The 19,632-nt window shown below is 36.4% G+C and overlaps 1 protein-coding gene across 3 annotated transcripts in view; it reads left to right on the top strand.

The window, feature by feature from the left end:
• LOC125233001 (homeobox protein homothorax) overlaps window positions 1–19,632 on the top strand; it is a 430,647-nt gene that overhangs the window by 121,163 nt on the left and 289,852 nt on the right. For all 3 annotated transcript variants that reach the window (XM_048138864.1, XM_048138865.1, XM_048138867.1), the window contains exon 7: window positions 9,968–10,007. In XM_048138864.1, the coding sequence (XP_047994821.1) occupies window positions 9,968–10,007 (40 nt within the window). The remainder of the gene's footprint in view (window positions 1–9,967; window positions 10,008–19,632) is intronic.

Genomic DNA, 19,632 nt, shown 5'->3' on the forward strand with positions numbered 1-19,632 from the left:
TACGCCACAATTTAACCCATATCCCATAGTCGCCTTCTACGACACCCGCGGGAAGAAAGGGGGTGGTGAAATTCTTAACCCGTCACCACACAGGCACCACCAGGCCAGGCAGGCGTATGTCGGCTTCAATTATCATTATAGTGCTTGTCAGATGATGCAATTCTATTCACGCTCCGAGATTGGCTCGGTATGTGGAATTAACTATATTTATTTACAGGCCCCGTAGCCGAATGGCATTTCTCCGACGCCAAACGAAAGCGATACGCCGCTGGCTCTGTCGCGCCAATACGCAAGCGCGATAGAGATAGATATCTACTAGCGCTTCGTTTCGTGAGCGTTTCGTGAGCGATTGTGCCATTCGGCTAGCCACCCTGTACAGTTTGATATTTTAGAAATGTGCATTTGATCAATAAATAATTCAATTTGTTTTGACATGGATACAGTAAACATTGGTAATGAGTAATATAAAGAGTACTAAACGAGGTTTCAAATAAGTCATAATTAGTAGAGAAATACTAGTAGAGTTAGACTAAGTTATGTTAGCAGCAATTTATTTAGCGCAGACACTTGACAATGTTAAGTGAAGATCATAATTTCGTAAAAATAATATGTTTAAAATCGCTACCAACCGAACCTAACCTAACCGAAGTCCGTGTACCAACAAAGCGATTTTATTACCTTCTTGCATAATGCATTTTACAGCAGTTCTAATAATTTGAAGCTTGGCTTGGAAGTTGGGAACCATATGGGAAAGTCCGTATGCCCCGGTTTTGGCACTAGACTATGGGAACTTTAGGTTCGCCTCTACTTGAGACTCGCTTAGATTATAATGACTACTTGACGGTCATTCCAAGTTTTTTTTGCGTTGACTATAACTGTCTTTCTACTGAGGATGAAGGGAGATTAAAGGATGCAGAGGAATGAAGAAAAATAACTTTTCTTTAGTTTGATATCCGCACGAAGCTAGTCATCTCGTGTCGTTTCAAATCAAAGGAAGGGCAGCGCACTAATAAGAGTTGTTCCTGTCGATCCCAAGACGTCATGTTGGTGAACAAAACTCACTAGCTTTTACAGAAAGTATATCAGATCTCAGAAAAATCCAAACCCCTAATCCCTGACCTTGGTTTAAGTATATAGGTACCTAAGCTATAGGGCTCGGCTGATTCTCTGGCCTTTGCTGAGTGATACAGACAGGCCCCTTCCGCTGCCCACTTCCGATACAGTATGGGGTCTGTTACATGTACCACTTAATCCAACTTAGGCCTTAGGGACATCAATATTTCAGTCACAAAATTGAAAATTACCTCACCGCCCCCCATAACTCAAATCTATCGATACCAATAAAATATTAACCGACGATTTCCCGCCATTTTTCACGCCGCGCTCAACTTTCTCGTCACGTTCTCCTTGCACTCAGTTCTAAATGTAATCATAAAATTTGTTGTTAATAATTCAGGAGTGAGCGGGACGGGTGTATAAGCTAGAGCGAGAGGGGGGAAAGAGGGATTATTAAATTCTGTGAATGCTCACTTTGTATCTAATATCCGAATGTGTTTAATATTAGATTAAGAGGGGCTTTCCCCGGGGCGTGGTTGGTCGGAATTTTCCTTGACTTATGATTGGACGGGCTCATTTGGAAATGGAATTCACCTGGGCACGGGCATATTTTTATTGCACTTGTAACGGCATTTCGATCAGTTTGGGCAAGCCCTTTTCAGTTTGCAATATTTCTTTAAGTACCTACATATTGAAGTTTTAGGATATCAGTGGTTGACACCTCTTTCAAGTTGTATGTTGAAGTGATGATTCGTACAATGTGACCAAAATGTGTGACGTACCTATTTTCAAATTGATCGACGTAGGTCAATTCATAATTATAATAATATCTACTGACACCTTACATCTTAGAATAAAATTGTGGCTTACGGTTTTACTTCTAGACTAATTAGGTGGTTCCAAAATTACAATGTTACCAGGTCGTCAGAAGTCAACGCAGGTCGTTAAAAACAACTGATTAAATTACACGCTAGATTCGTCCGTGGAAACCGCAGTGTCCGCTAAGCGCGCCCAAGGATCGAGTTTCGTGTTTAGAACAGGTTAACCAAATGCTTGAAGGGACGAATTTTTATGTTGTTGTCGTTTATTTCGGCGGATTTTATAAAATTACGCCTGCATCCCATAACGGGGTAAGCAGAAAACATAACACTACTCAAGTTTCAGTGCTTTAGAGGTTGAAAGAAAACGAAATTGTGACATTGCAGTGACAGGTTGCCAAACTCTCGTCTACGCTGCAATGAAGCCATATACTACTGACTTCTACGACACCCATGGAAAGAAAAGGGGTGGTGAAATTCTTAACCCGCCACCTCACGAGTGTATATATTTGACAAATAAGCATACCTACAGCTAGCTTGGTGACCGTAGACCGTAGTCTATCGAAAGCTTCATCATCAGTGTATGGATGTAAGGAGCTCTAAAACCTACTCAAATGCCATCCAAATCTATAGAAAAACAATCTCAAACTCAATAAAGAGGGGATGAAGTTAAAAACAGGCGTTGAAACATCTTTGAAGCGTTAAACGTCAGGATACAAAGGTCAATAAATAACAAGTCTGAGTGTGAAACTGACCATACTACAATGACGCTGCGTTTACGTCTACGTTTACGTCAACATTTTTTTAACCACCTACTTGAGAACTGTACCACTCACTAAAGTTCATATGATTTATCCAATATCCATACTTTAATATTATAAATATGGGAAAGTGTGTAGAGATGAATTGCACGTGTTTTTTTTTATGGAGATAGTTCAAGGGATGGAGGTGAGGAGGTTCCGTAAAATGGAAGGTGGAAGTTTGTTAATGATGAGATAATAAGGTACAGCAGGGCAAATATCGACTGGGGGGCAATTGTAACTAATCAATGAAAAAATGGACCACTTACATTTGCCCCCCAGTCGAGACTTGCCCCCCGCTGTACCTTACTCTTAAGACTACTATTTCTATCCATTGTCTTATCACTCTTTCCACATTTCGTTGATATCAAAACGTCAAATATATCAGGAGTTTTACGGTAAAACTTTTACCCCTTCACAGTTACCTCAAAGCGTCTCTTTCATTTACAAGTATGTGGCCTCCATGAGTAGAATTGGTTTAATTTTATTATAAGCTAAGCTCCGCTTTGTGCACACGGTTACGCCAATGGGAATCAAACTTTGAATAACTAGATAATTTCTATTAGAATACCATCTCTCACCAGCCCTCAACTCCACATAATCCAACCCCAAACAAATAGCTCAAACTAGCCCAGTGTTATCCTAACAATTACCAGGACTTTATAATAAAAAGGGTTGCTTCAATACAATCAGGCTGCATTATTCCATTGTGACGGATCTAATACTTTTATTTATTCGTTTCTCCCACCCCAAAGAAAACCATACTACGTGCGATATGTGTAACTTTCATTTTGATCCCGATGATTGATGTGTTAAGATTGAAATTTGAGTGGGTATCTTTCTTGACTTGTGTAAAAATTGTTAATGGCAAGGTGTTACCCTTTTTTCATCCGTAGTCGGCGAAGTTCTGTTTGATATTTCACGTGTAATTTCATTTTGGATGGCATGTATGAATCTGACGTGTATGGCCCGTTTGAATGGTTCGTATTATGATTTTAGTGATGAATGCGAAATATGTTATTGTAGGATTGTCTGAAAATATGTATTATTTGGTTGGATTGTGAATGGTGTGTAAAAGATCTTCAATTTATCGATGTAGGGAACCAATCAAATTATTTTATGAAATATTTTTTAATTTTTTTTAAGTAGTAACTCTATATATATACTCTATATAAATTCCCGGCTTCGCCACCAGTGGGCTTAATCGCTTTTTCTTTAGTGTATGGTATCTATTTCAGTTTATAATCTTCAATTTACTTTATAAATAATTTTTTCATTATTATTGCATTAAATATGATGACACCTTTTATGCGAAATCTATGTTTAGTTAATTAAAAAAAAAATGTATGTCCCAAATTTGATACCATGCATAATCACATCATTTCATTTTATTTCTTAATGTATTATTACGTGCTGTATGTTTCCCAAATAAGAAAAAATTAAGAATTTAGGTTTTAAACAAATATATTTAACACCATGCATAAATTAAAGTTAACCGAACGCTTTTATGCGAACAATATCTTTAAATTAACATTTCTAAGAGCATTTACATACCTAATAAATTCATCATCAATTAATATTTCCCTAGCAGTCCATATTTATTATTCAATCAGTCAATCAATATGTGGCTTTCAATAGGAAAGGGTCCTTATACTTCAAGTGCACAGATTTAGGAAGGACATCTGGGTACGTAGCGAATGGCACAAAAGCTCACGAAACGCTCACGAAACAAAACGCTCGTAGATATCTATCTCTATCGCGCTTGCGTATTGGCGCGACAGAGCCAGACTACCTTTCGCGGCGTTTCGTTTTCGTTTCGCGTCGCAGAACTGCCATTCAGCTACGGCACCAGGGTACGTAGCCGAATGGCACAAACGCTCACGAAACGAAACGCTCGTAGATATCTATCTCTATCGCACGTGCGTATTGGCGCGACAGAGCCAGACTACCCTCGACGCAAAAACGACGGGGTGTTATAAGTTTGACGTGTCTGTCCGTCTGCCTGCCTGTGTGTGTGTCTGTCTGTGGCGTCGTAGCTCCCGAACGGAGGAACCGATTAAAATTATTATTTTTTTGTTTAAAAGCTGAGTTAGTCGGGAGTGTTCTTAGCCATGTTTCATGAAAATCGGCCCACTATGTCGCGGTCGGGGGTTTTTTCAAAATTTTAATTTTGTGGTTAGGTTAAGTTAGGTTACATAATGTGAATATTGTATAAACTCTGATTAAGTTGCCAATAATTTCAATATTGAACCTGAATCATAGACCCTCCAGTAAAGGAAAGTCACACAACGCTTGGGGTGTGAATTACAATTGACAGAGGAATGACAAAAACCTGTCAAAGTGGGATGATTCGTCATACGGCAGATGTGAGGGGCATTCACAATTATGCCCTTTGTCGCTGTTGATTTGGAATGCTAGATCGTGTTTGATAAAAAAATATTAAAAAGATGAATAAAGTTAGTTGTGTAGCAAAGTTCAGTACATTTGTTAAATCAATCGTGCAACAGTTTCATTATGAATGAAAAAGTAAATGAAGGGAAAATACATAAATCCAATACTTACACTAAAACCTGTCAATAAAAAAAAAACTTTGTTCAAAATCAACAGTCATCGTCATTGAAATTATTAGTTTTTAAGATTGTTAAGTAAGTAAACTTAAAAACATGCTCCTTTAAATTTTATTACAGCAGTATGGTTAATACTGTAAATAGTGCTGTTAATACACAACTTGTCATCTCACCTTTGGTTAAATTTAAATTGTTTCTGACTTTCATAATTCATTTAAAGTTTTCTGTATGACTTTGTTTCTAAACACGCGCTCATTGACCACCTGGCTGACCTCAATGACTTCCCGATGCTCCCGTAAGGTCTCATTAAACAAATGTAACTCTTCTTACACCTTATGTTTTCCTATTAAGGTTTATCAATAGTTCGTGCTAAGTATAGTCGTCAGCAGATTATATCGAAACTGCCACAGTTCTCATAAATATCGGAACTCGCTCTAACATCTTCACAATAAATACATGTGTCGATATTTATGAGAGCTTTGGCTGCTCCGATATATTTGAAGGCAACTGTACAAATACGTTAGACGCATCTCCCTCATTACAACTCAGCTACTGTATTTCTTTACTCACATTCTTACGCACACCGGCCATATACTCCTGACCTCCTGGTCACTACTGTTCTAGATGAGTAGGTAACAACTTTGTATAGACTTCAATGTAAGGGAGACCAAACAAAACTGGTCGCTAATTAGCATTTTTTTTAACTTTGAAATATTTATTTAAGTAGCCATGCTGTTTGTCTGAACAACCAAAGGGCCGAAACTACTAGCAATAAATCATTGGGAGCGTCTTTGAATTTACAATGAAATAGTTCGGTCTAGTTAAAATCGTTTTACATATTTGTAATGCATTTGTACCAAAGTAAATTAACATGTAAACTGACGCATCTATTGAATATTTTCTACATTAAATCAAGAATGGATTTCTTAGTAAAGTTAGTTGCAGTCCAATTCGGACCGATGCGCCGTTGCGCTGACGTTGTTAAAAAGAAACAAAGAGTCCAATTCGCACTACTATTCCACATTTAAATTTCAAACCTCTCACATCCTGCCATCCTGCGTTCCGGGTAGAAAAGTAACCTCATTCGCAATGCAGTAGCAATGCAACTGAAGTATGGGAGCGGAATGCGCTGCATGCCTACGTGGAAAATTAGATTCCGCCGTAACTGTTTCTAGTCGCGAGGAATTTTGAAATTAATTTTCAAATTTAGAACGGCTGTGCAGTTTTCAATTACGTTCTTCATTTGTTTGATTAGAGAAAACATAAAAAAAAACTCATCAAAATCTTGTTGGCGTCCAAAATTTGATCTGAATATGACATCTAACGTATTTTGATAAAAAAAAATACGTACCTACCCTGCAATTAAAGTAGCAGTACACCAATATACACCTGTTTTAATTATAAAACGTTTTTAGAAATTATTACTTTTGTGCGATTTCCGCAAACTCTTCATAAGACGACTCATTTTTTTCGATACGTGTCGGCAGGTATATTAAAACCATGAATGGCTCTTAAAACAATACCTTCTTCTTCATACAAAGACTCCAGACGCATACATATTCAAGAAAATCCTCAAAATCTTAGAAAAATTATCCTCTGACGCGCGTGACCAATCTCGCCAATCACCATTTGTTTAAAACTATATCTTTTCAGCTACTTTAGTTATGCACATAATTTTCACGCGTTAGGCAGCGATCTTTGGGGCATTTGCCTTTGTGGTTATTAATTAGTAGCTTTTCTTTTTTCTTTGCCTTTTGGTATTCTCTTGTCCTGGATTGTTATTGTTGATTTTAGTCTATTGTTTTTAAACGAGGTGACAGGATGACTTGGGCAGATATACTTACTTATAGTTTGCCTTTGAATGTAGTTTAAGAACATGCAAATTGTATTTTGCCTTCTTTTTTAAAAAAGGACATCGTCATCTAAAAGCTAAAAAGACATAAAAGACATTTGCCGATCAGAGTGACACTGTCATGACTGATAAAAAATTGAAAAGTAACAAAAATCCGATCGTGTCATTTACGAATACGCGTGGTTTGGTCTGTATTGTCATGCTACTAAAGGATCGATTTAATAAATCAGCGCGTCATCATGCATGATCTATAAATAAACTCATGTGTAATTTCTAAACTAACAACATACATATATATGAAGTATATCAAACTCGTTAAATCGTCGACTACCGCTTACCCCCAACCCACACCCAAATCTGCATAATTATAACAACACCAGAATTACCTTTTAACCTAATTTATTCATTACGGCCCGTCTAGAGTTAACTCACAATAAAGAAATTAACGGCGGTACCCTCCGAAAATATTTTGATTAAAAATTTATTCCACCAGAGAAAAAATATGGGGTCCAGAGCGGACCCCTGTGGAACCCGCACTGACAGATGTCAATCTGCAGCGGGTGTGAATGAGGGATGCTGGTACTTGTTTTTTTTTTTTTTATTGTGACCATGGCATTATTTTGTAGTGCCAACTTTAGCGGAATGCTGCAAAACGGAATTACAAAATGGAGGTGTCGAACGGATTTTTTAGAATTCGTTTAAAACAAGATAATAACGAGCGAAAAAATATTATAACCATTTAATTATGAAGCAGCTACGGCCTGGAAAAATAACTTTGTCTGTAGAAAGAGACTTCAATTTCAAATTTTGTATGGATATATTAGATATGACTTGACAAATGGAAGATTTCCAGAAATAAATCATTTGAGAAGTTGCTATAGCATATACCTACAAATAGTTACAAGAGCATTTTTATTTCACATATCATAACTTCAAGGATTCAGATGCAGACCACCTGATTAAAAATAGGACTCCTGAGCAACCCAACATTATGCGTTATCTATGACATATATCTCAAAAAGCTGCGCATTTTTACCACTCTCCATATCTCTACTCTTCGCATTACATTCAGTTAAACCATTCCACATTTTGACTCTACATAAGTAACAAATGTACTAAAATTGGAGACCAAACATTTTTGGTTTTGACAGTTCTAGACACCCCTCTGTCATCCAATCCATCTGGATGATTGTAAGTGACATATTATAAATATTAATGTCTGTCTGTCTGTCCTGATCACTCATTATGGCTTAGATCTGTAGCTATTGTTATAATTGTATTTGATAAGTGCATATCTTTTATGTTATCTATTACCTTTAAACGAGCAATTCTTGTATATTTCTTTATATATACCGGCCGTTTCGGAAATAGCTCTTACGGTTTCGTTGAAATTTGTTATGTGTCGGTTTTCGGAGGTGGAAATACGATCGAATTTTCGAGTTTTCGTTCGTTTTTCATTCGCATTATAAAACCCAAAATACGATCATCCTCCTTACCTTATCCCGGCATGTTGCCACGGCTCATGGGAGCCTGGGGTCCGCTTTTGACAAACCCAAAATCCGATAGAGGTAACAAAATAGAACTCCGAGCGAAGCTCGGTCGCCCAGGTACTATGAATTTGATTATGATTTCTCAATGAAGATCCATCCTCTAAAATCTTTTACATGACTTCTCCTTTGGACATCAATTTTGTTTGACAGATTTATGTGGAATCCTTTCTTTTCTAAATCTAAATCTTGTAAATTCTAATCATATATATATTTTGATTTAAGATAAATAGCCTGATAGATCTCACATTTTTATATACTACTGAATTAAATATACTGAATTGTCCTTATGAATAGATTTCCTGAATAATAATATAATAATAACATAATGTAAATAAACTTAATAATAGTCTTTCAAAATAATGTAAAAACCGTGGAGTCCCGGGACAGGCTCTGCCTAGTGTGATCCACTAAATGTGTGACTAACAAAATGACTTATTTTGGAAATAAATTTTACCTTTACCTTACCTTTTCCCCAAAACTACGTCGACAATCTAAAACATAAGAAGATCATACCTACAACTTGCCTCTCATTTATTATCTAAGTATGTTCCTTTTACATGTCCCTCAAATTATACGACATTAATAAAACCCTTACTGTGAATATAAGTACCTACAATAAAGTACATAATATATACGTACAAACGGCCATTGCGGCAAATATATCGCCGATAGTTTTCCTCGCTTTGTGCCGTGCCCTTTCATTACTACAGCCCTGGAGCTCAGACTATTCACATGGGTAGTGTACGCTCGTTTTATATGGTTCAAGTGTGGGCTAGAGAGAAACTAGTCAAAACAGTAATCGAAGCATTAAAATAACAACTATATTAGAGTCGATAAATGTTATGGGATACTTTTTTGCACATAAAAGTGAACACAAACTAAGCTTAAAAATTAATAAAGCTTGTATTGTGAGCTCAAGTACATAGTTGTACAATAAATGAGAATCAGTATTTCACTAATTATGCATACCCAACGAGTACTATATATACCTACAACATGTACATGCAATTCTGATAATGAAAACAAAGCCCCTGCAAAGTGAATCCATTTAAAATTGCAACTCATATTAAAATGTTCGCTACGTCTGACAATGTTATCCTTATTAATGGCCAATATTGGCAAAAACGACGCTTTATTACACCCAATTTGAATAGGCTTTCCCCCACGCCCCTGACTTACGGTCATTTCCATTTATTAGAAAGAAAATACTTCGCTTTTCAAATTTGCGTCTTTGTTAACAAAATATATAGGCTCGTTTCGGATGACCGCCTACAGATTCTGTTGTCCTGGTACTTTTTTACTGACATAATCTTTTTTTTTGCAGGTAAGCACGAAATACAGTTTCAAGGAGGAACCCAGTGAGGGTAAGTTTTTTGAATAGATGGTGAAAAATATAGCTTTTTATGGAAAAAGTTAGTGTAATAAGAAAGTGTAATTTGCATTTGAAATTACTGAAGTAGTGCTCTCTTGTATACATATTATTGTATACATATTACATACTTATGCGTTTCCGTCTCCTTTCATTATATGTGGTGAAAATATTCCTAAAATAAAGAAACAAACTTAATATCTGCACCTTTGGTAACGAATATTGACTGCCCAAAATTTCCCAACCAATGCCCGTTCAATTCTAAAGTTAATCACGCATTTCGAAAACAAATCCAACACCGTTTTTCATTGTTTATAGTCTAGCACTTATTCCTCTCACGTCGCTCCACCCCTCGACGACATTTTATTTAATCAAGACCACTTTTTAACATTCACCTGGCGACCTCACAATATTTTTCTAGGTTGGCAACACTTTATATTTTTTTTTAGTCTTCAAACACTGATTACTTTAGACAATCATCCTTACGTACGTACTTAAAATGCAACGCGCGCCGTATCAACCGCCGTGACGGTTGAACAAAAGAAGTTTTTAATAAAAAATATATCTAAAATGTACATCTCACTTCACATTCTCCGGTTTAAATTAAGAAAACGAGCAAGAATAAAAAAGGGAATTATCCATTTTTAATTTCCCCCCGCATTAAAGTTAATTAAAATGAATTTTCTAGAATTATCCACCGGGCGCCGCTTTAATGCCTTTATAAAACCTTTTTATACAGAAAAACATAAATTTAAGATTTTGTCAGATTTATGAAGTCGATCTTTTCGGATTTGTCGTAAACGTCAAACAGTATTTTACAACCATATGATTATTAGATAGGAAAACACCATTGTGCCTTTTTTTAATTTGAATTCTTTGTTGCTTTTTTGAGTCGTAAAATTCTGGACATTTTAGTATCATACGGCCAGTTGCCCTATTTTGATAAAGCCGAAACATTTTCTTTTTAATAGACACAGTTTTAACGGTCGAAGTCGTAAAAATTTTAATTGTTGCTTAATAATTTGGGACGTTTTTTTGGTCGCATAAAATCATAGTACCTATCGTAAAGGTAACTAACAGGAAACAATAACTATTAAAATCGTTAATCAAAAACGAAACGACAATTTTAAGACATAATATTTTAACAATAAAATAAACGCCGGGCCGTGCTCGTCGACATCACCATCCCCCATGATGAGAATCTCTTGAAAGCCGAGAAGTCCAGTAAGTACCTAGACTTGGCTTACGAGATAACCGCCATGTGGGATGTTGATTTGTTGATTCGACGATCATTGTCCCGATAGTCGTTTCAGCGAACGGTCTTATAGCGAAGAGTCTCGACCAACATCTCGAGAGACTCTCGCTAGGTGGTTGGATCAAGGGTCAGATGCAGAAGGCGGTGATCTTGGACACGGCGCGGATAGTCCGACGGTTCCTCTCTCTGCAGCCCTAACCACCGGCAGCTTGGGCCCTGCCCCGCTGCTGGCGGTACCCTAGGTTAGGTTTTTTATAATGTGTTTATATATTTTGTATTGTTTTGTATGTGGTTTTGTATTTTACTTTTATAATCATATTATAAAAATACCTAGCCTAAGAATTGAAATGAATAAAGAGAAAAATAAAGTAAAATGAATTTTAAAAAAAAATAACCAAATGTATAAAGAGAAACACATTGCATCTCGAAATTCAAGATGGCGATGCGCATTTTTCAAAATGACAGCTACTCAGACACCCTATTTCAGTAGAACAGGTTTTCTTACTTTTCCCGTCCCCTTAATGACTCGAGGCATTAGTTATCTTAAAATTACTGATAGGTATTCTAGGGGGTTCAAAAGAAAAGAAAAAATCGAAGGGTGAAAAGTATCAAGCGTTGATAACGGGCCAGGAATAGCATCCTTATCTCCCGCCTTTTCCTGATAGCCAGAGAGTAATTAAGTTTTTGTTTTTGAAAAAAGAAATTAGATATCGGAGCGCTAATGTGTTTGGAATGGGTGCGTTCGGAAATTGAACGACTACTATTCGCAATCGATTATTAATCGATTATATGTTTTAAATTGTAAAATTTATGTATACTAGATACATGTTTAAAATGATTATGTGTCTGATTACGAATTCGAAAGTAGGGAAATAGTTGATTATTTTATTACATATTTGCGTGTACAATGTTAAAATATTATCACGTCATCCTATAATATGTAAGCGTTATATTATTGCTTATTTGAACTCTGATTCATTTATCTGACAGCAGTATGTCGACATCTAATCTACGTTAAATACAAGAGAAAAAAAAAACATAAATATTTATGATAATTTAAATTAAAAATAATGACAAAAAGAATTATTTATAACGGGGAAAAGAATTTAACTTGATAAAACTCTGCGGTAATTAAAATGCACACAAAATCATCTGCAAATATCTAAACAAAGCCTTATCGTCAATCTAAATGTCGCTTCAGCCCTCCGTTTCCAACGAAAACGGGACAGATGTATACAAGATTCGCGTGTCAGAGAGGGATGGGGGCAGGGGGGGCGCCAGGATGCAAAGAAAGTATTGTTTTAAAGACAGTTTTAATTTCCCGAAGGTGATTTATCACTCGTTCTCGGGAGCGTTCCAATCGATATTTATATTTTTTGGCGCGCGAGGGAACGCGCCCCCGCGACGCTTTCAAATATAGAACACGTTCTGTTTTCGGAATAAAAAAACACATTATTTTGAATTAAGAATGCCTTCGCGGGTGAGGTAACGGTGTTATGAATATTTGAATTTCGAGTAACGTTAGAAGGGATGAAATTTTGCGTTATAATTTTGTTTCTTTGAAAAGTAATTCTACCTGGCTGAATGCATTATAAAGAGTATTAAATATTATTCTCGAAATGTATAATAGTGAAATGCGATGACTTTTATCACGAGCTAGGGGCCATTCAAGTACATAAACCGCGTAGGCAGATACATACAAATGTCATAGCACGATTAGTTCTCCATACAATCACCATACAATCGTCACATCTCTCTGTTTGCAAATCAAGCCGCCGCCATTGTGATTAGCGTTCTTTTTTTAACATTCGAAATTCAAAAGTTCAAACCGTTGGTGGTCTATGTTTGTGTAAAATAAATAAATATTAAATATAATGACAGGAACATTTTGTTCGTCATTGAGACCTTAGTGTTTCATATTATGTAAGTCCAAACATACATTGATAATTTACCGAAAAAAGCCAAATATGTATGTATCTAAATCGATTTGGGTTACTATTCTGTGTAATTAAGACTATTAATAACATTTAAATAAGCAAAAATTAAAAAATACAAAAGGCGAAGTTTTAGTAGCGTAGCTCCTTTGTTCACGCCGATTGCTCAATATAAAATAATTTCATGACTTTTTATACAAATAAAAAAAATCGACATATTCATAAACTGGGCTAATGCCAGCGTAAAACGCTTTTAAAATTCAACAACCGTCGGTGGTCTGTTTTTGTATCGATGAAAATCGGTTATAATCGTTAGTATCGATTAAACTTGAACGTGGCATAATAGAATCATGCTTGCGCGCGCTCGTTCAGAATCATTATACATATTTGGAATGTTTTAAAAAGTTATATAATTGTTTATTGAAATAGAATTGTTGATAATTATTGCCACATTAAGATTAAGGTAAAGCCTGACCAGAAATATAATTATAAGTATGACTACGCGCCATTTTGCGGAATTTCATTGGAACTATTTATTTTGCTGAACTGTCACCGCGTCAGCAATTCCCGAAAAGTTTGTACCTACATTTGGATCACGTCTCTGATTTTGATAAAAATTGGAAGGCTGATAGAGTCCATGATGCTGATTAAATAAGATCCACTAGGTTTCCCAAAATGTGCCAGTTAGTTTGTATGAAACCTTCCTTTTTTTGTTACCGAAAATGTATAGAAATCTGGTAACAAAAAAAGGAAGTCGGCAACCTTCAAATCAAGAGTGAACAGGCTTCTTCTGGGCGAGCTCACTCCATCGTAGGCCACGTCTTTGCCTTTGGCTAGTCTGTGGCCAAGAGTAAGCCCATTTACAATAATAAAAAAAAAATACTCGCATACATTAGAATTACAGCGCCCTCTTGACAATAGCCATAATAATTATGACTATTGTCAAGAGGGCGTTGTTTCTTTTTCTAGTAGACCAGCTTTTGGATGTGATATTTTTTTACTAAGTATGTAACAACCCTGATGATTTCCTCTAAGTCTACATTTAGTGCACCTACTTACAAGGTTAAATTTATTATTCTCCCTACCTAGGTTGTCTGGAATAGATCGCTGTGTAGCGATAAGACCGCCTCTTGTGTTACCTCTTAAGTTGTTATTTATACAAACTATAAGTATGTTGTTTCCTGTATTGAGGTGTGCAATAAAGAGTACTTGTATTGTATTGTATTGTATCCCTGCAAGCGTCCCTCAATCTACTACTGTGTTTGTTATCCATTCGAAATTAAGCTTTTTACTTAAGCAATTCCAGTTGCAAGCAAAACCAAAAGGTCCTAACAACTCCTTAACACCAGGCGCTTACGTCGTTCTCCCTGCGACGCTACGCGTGCGTCCGCGCAATGTAGCGTCTAATGCAGAGTTTAATTATACGCATTTTTAGATAATTATCGCGTCGTCGCGCTCCGTGGCTACGTTTATCTGATTAAGGAATAAGGTTTATACGGGAATAAAACTGGGATTTTAGGTCTATTAAAAAAAATTGGTACCTAATAGTTAAAGTAAAGTAACCATCGAAAAACAAATCGAAGTAGACTATTTACTGACTGGGATAAGTATTGCAAGAAAACAAACAACAATTTAGATTTTTTTAAATGAAAGCTATATCACTGATTTAAACTTTCACGATTATTACACATAATTATTTTTAAAAACCGGGACTTAATCGCGTATAACTACATATTAAACTGACCTCCAACGTTTCAAGGACGGCGTTGTCCCCGTGGTCTCGGAGCAGACTGGCTTGAAATGACATCAACACCTTCTGACAGCCGCGCGAGTTTTTCGAACTACCCGCACTTGGTTTTGATTATCAACTTGAACTGTTTGCGCACTAGGGATGTTACTCTGTCGACATACAACACTGACGATATTCGATTTAACGACTGTCGATATTATTTTCGGCTTACACTTATTAATGACAGGATTCCATGTGGATGAGATCCTAAAACCTTCGTCCCGATTGAAATTGCGATGTTTTTTGATTTCAACATATTCAAAAATGAGTTGATGAGTTGTCACATATTCAGGAGGTGCTTAGAAGGAACGGGTACAAGAATAAAAAGTGGCAACCTAGACGGAAGGCAAGGGGGAAACGTCCTGAGGTGTCCAGACAACCGGCATTTCTGCCGTATGTTAAAGGTGTGACGGATAAGGTTGGTACAGTACTTGAAAGTACTCTATAAAGACGGTGTACACGCCATTATCCAAAGTTGCAGGAAGCCTAAGATCACCTAAGGACGTTATACCGTTTCAATCACCTGGCGTTTATAAAATTGATTGCAGTTGTGGTAGCTCCTACATTGGAGAAACTAAGCGCACCATAGAAGAAAGGGTAAAGGAGCACATCGCGGCTGTGAAAAATCGTCAGGCCAACAAGTCTGCCGTGGCTGAACATTTGTTAGAGTCAGGGCCAAACCACTGGATCGAACTACATGACCCTAAAGTCCTTTCCACGGAACGCCATTTCTACAGTAGAAAAGTGCGTGAAGCCATTGAAATCAAAAAACATCGCAATTTCAATCGGGACGAAGGTTTTAGGATCTCATCCACATGGAATCCTGTCATTAATAAGTGTAAGCCGAAAATAATATCGACAGTCGTTAAATCGAATATCGTCAGTGTTGTATGTCGACAGAGTAACATCCCTAGTGCGCAAACAGTTCAAGTTGATAATCAAAACCAAGTGTGGGTAGTTCGAAAAACTCGCGCGGCTGTCAGAAGGTGTTGATGTCATTTCAAGCCAGTCTTCTCCGAGACCACGGGGACAACGCCGTCCTTGAAACGTTGGAGGTCAGTTTAATATGTAGTTATACGCGATTAAGTCCCGGTGAAAGCTATATCGTCACTACTTTTAAAAAATCTCGTATCTCACGCTGCTTCTCAAAGTTAAAACGCAGTAAGTCTATATGCGTTCCATACATACTTACTACAATTTTCTTTTCAATGACAGACGAAGATACAAGTTGTTTTGAAAGAAGTGACGATATATGTATTACTGATTACTTTTTAATATGACTTTAGACCTCAGCCGTTAAAAATGCAACAGTCTTTCAATAAATATCGCTTTTCGCCACCAATGTGTGGCATCGTGTAAACAAAGTAATAAAAAAAAATCCACGATTTGCTGACTTGCAGAGGTTGTTTTTTTTTTTTAATATTATAAATAAATGTGCTTACTCTTGGCCACAGACTAGCCGAAGGCAAAGACGTGGCCTACGATGGAGTGAGCTCGCCTAGAAAATGCCTGTTCACTTTGATTTGGTTCAGTCGAGCTGGAAGAAATTTTCTTAATATTTTCTTAGTATAACCTGCAGACACGATACGTGTGTTAAACCTACGTTATTAGTAATTTTATAATACCTGTGTAATCTTTCTAAACTTAAAATATGTTTGTTTGGTTCGCACTCACCAATTTAAGATCGCGAGCGCGCGAGTAGCTTTTAAAGTAAGCCGCTTTGGGACTTAGGTCCGCCGCTCGGCTGAGCCGTCGTCTCGGTTTACCGTCTACCCGCGATTTCAACTTTTGTGCTACTCCCGATTTTCCGACTGCGAAATTCGTGGAAATATGTAGTTAAGCTGCATCCACACTGGGACGTTAAGTTCGATCCACACTAGGAACGTTGTGATGATGATGGCATGCCAAGTGTACTATGCATCCTCCTTGCGTTATCCCGGCGCATGGAAGCCTGGTATCCGCTTTGACAACTAATCCCAAAATTTGGCGTAGGCTACGTTTTACGAAAGCGACTGCCATCTGACCTTCCGACCTGAAAGGTAACAAGGCCTTTTTGGGATTAGACCGGTTTCCCCACGAATCACACAAATATCAAATGAACTATGTAACGCAGCGCAATTAGAAGGGGTAACATATTATCGCGTGTAACTACATATGATTGTAGTAGACACTGAACAAAGCAAATATAACTCGATTATTATTATGCACTGTGCATTTTTACGCACTATTAAATAGTGCCTAAGTGGGGCTACATCCACAGCTCATAAATTTGAGCGATCGAATTATAAGCAAAAACTGTTACGCGCGAACGGATTTCTCGCTTTCCTATTTTCTCGGATAAAATAATAACTGATTTAATAATACTTATGTACTTATTTTGCACTGTTGAGGTTTTTCATTTCATTTTGTTACTTTAAATTGTTTTGTACTAATATTTTTATTATTAACTAATATTACGAGTAGTTTACCTTTCTTTCTGACGTTTCGACCAGGTTGCACAGGCCGTGGTCAGCAAGTCTGACGTCACAGCAAACAGCCTTATACATAATCTGTAATAAAATAAAATAAATAAATAAATAAATTTATTTCATATTAGAAAATGCCTAAAATTAAAACAATCACAATTCTCTTAAATAATGCTTAAAAACTATAAATATAGGTACAAATACAGTAAACATAGTATGTTTTTCATTTTATTCTTTACAGCATTTTTTTAAATTGTGTCGTGATTGAGTAGCTTTTCGGTTTGTGTGCAATAACTACGTTATCCGAATTTCCCGTTCAGCTAAAGAATAAGATCATAACTACTACTAATAGTACATATTCACCATTGATTTTATCTATTACTGTATGAAAAGTCACTAGCTACAAAAAGTATTCGAATGAAATAAGTTTTTTTTTGTCAAATACTTCATTATTGGATTTAATCGCTGACTGTATTTTTCTTTTGAACAGGCATCACGTTCTCATCGAGACATTTCCAACAAATGCAAACACAATTAGTTTTTTTTTTTTTATTTATTTGCGTTGTCTTACCAATCTTACCATAGAGTTTCTATGACTACTGTCTCCATCATCAGAACCGCTGAAACTGAACAGTGGGTCAAATAAAACGCATGCAAAAATACTATGCTATGCTTATCTTTAGAGGAAAAATTGCATTTATTTACACGATATCTATGAATATGAATGCATTTCTTTAATCGGTTGTTTATACAGTACATACTGGATAACATTAAGGGTTCTCCATATAAAATGAAGATAATATGTTTACATGATAATTGTTGTTTACAAGTATCCCTGTCAATTTACATTATACAATTAACATATCATATTTTTAACATAATGTACTTGCTGTCCGCCCAAAGAGTTTAGAGTTTACGTTTTCGTACATTATTGTCAAAATCCATATTCATTACATATCACTGAAAATGACAAGATGCCAGAACAGTTCGGCCCAACATTACCAAATACCTTAAAATTAAAATAGAGGTCGTGTTCAAACCTAAAGGTACTTGTTTTATTTTAAATATTAAGAGTAATAAGAGTTGCGTAAGAAGGTTCATAAGAATTGCGCTTGACGAAAACTTAAGGATACCTACTCGTAAAATATTAGTTGGTTCTCATACCGAATTTTGTGTAGCAAAGAAAATCCCAATGTTAGGGGAATAAATCCTATGATTTTTTCATTTGAGTACTGAGGTACCTACTTATTTTAAAGTACAATTATGTCGCAAGATATTGAGTAAACGTTTGTTTCAACTTTCAAGCCTTGTAAAACAGATGAACTCAACGAAAGTTTCACAAAACCCACTGTCATTTGGAACAGAAACGTCTCAATAATTTAAAACCAGTAGCAGCCGTAACAAAGGGAAAAAGATATTTCCCATTTCCATCCTCGGACTGTGTACTAGGCTTACATGAAGCACAGGTGGTCATTTGCATAGGTAATAGCCGAGACAAAGAGCTACGCCTTGCTTTGGCTATGCCACCGCGCTTCTGGAACCCTGGTAACGCATTGTAATAATGTATGTTAATAGTGTTTTTTAATACCATAGCCAAGATACTTTAGATGAATGATAAGTTTAAATTTGAATCGTTAAATATACCATAATTTTAAAAGCTTGTGTTTTCTCGAAGCTATACACGTTGGACTACAATAGCTATCAAAAATAATCGATAAAACTTCTCATTAACATGTAAATTAGTTACAGCCCACAGAACAGACAACGTTTTAAAGGATGAAAATGGACCACAGACACCGGCGATTTTAATTAGAGCGCTTGGGGCCATTACCACTGCGCCCGTAAACTGGGACTAACCAACTCCAGGGTTCAAAAATTAACTTGTTACGTGTTTTTACATTTTCAATAGCCAACCTCATCATGGTTACTCAGATTGTTCAAATTTTTAGGAGCTATAGTGATTAACCAAATATCGACTCGTGTGTTATCGATAATGTCAAACTTCGTTACGACTGTTGTTTCGCGTCATAGATATACAAATACACTTACATAATTGAAAGTAGGATGACGTAATGATATAATACTTGTATAGGGCTATATATATATCCATCCACACTACAGGGAACAAACATATCTAAAACTAACGCAGAGTATAAGACAACTTTTGACTTTGAGCA

The sequence above is a fragment of the Leguminivora glycinivorella genome, chromosome 13, assembly GCF_023078275.1.
Source record: "Leguminivora glycinivorella isolate SPB_JAAS2020 chromosome 13, LegGlyc_1.1, whole genome shotgun sequence".
NCBI lineage: Eukaryota > Metazoa > Arthropoda > Insecta > Lepidoptera > Tortricidae > Leguminivora > Leguminivora glycinivorella.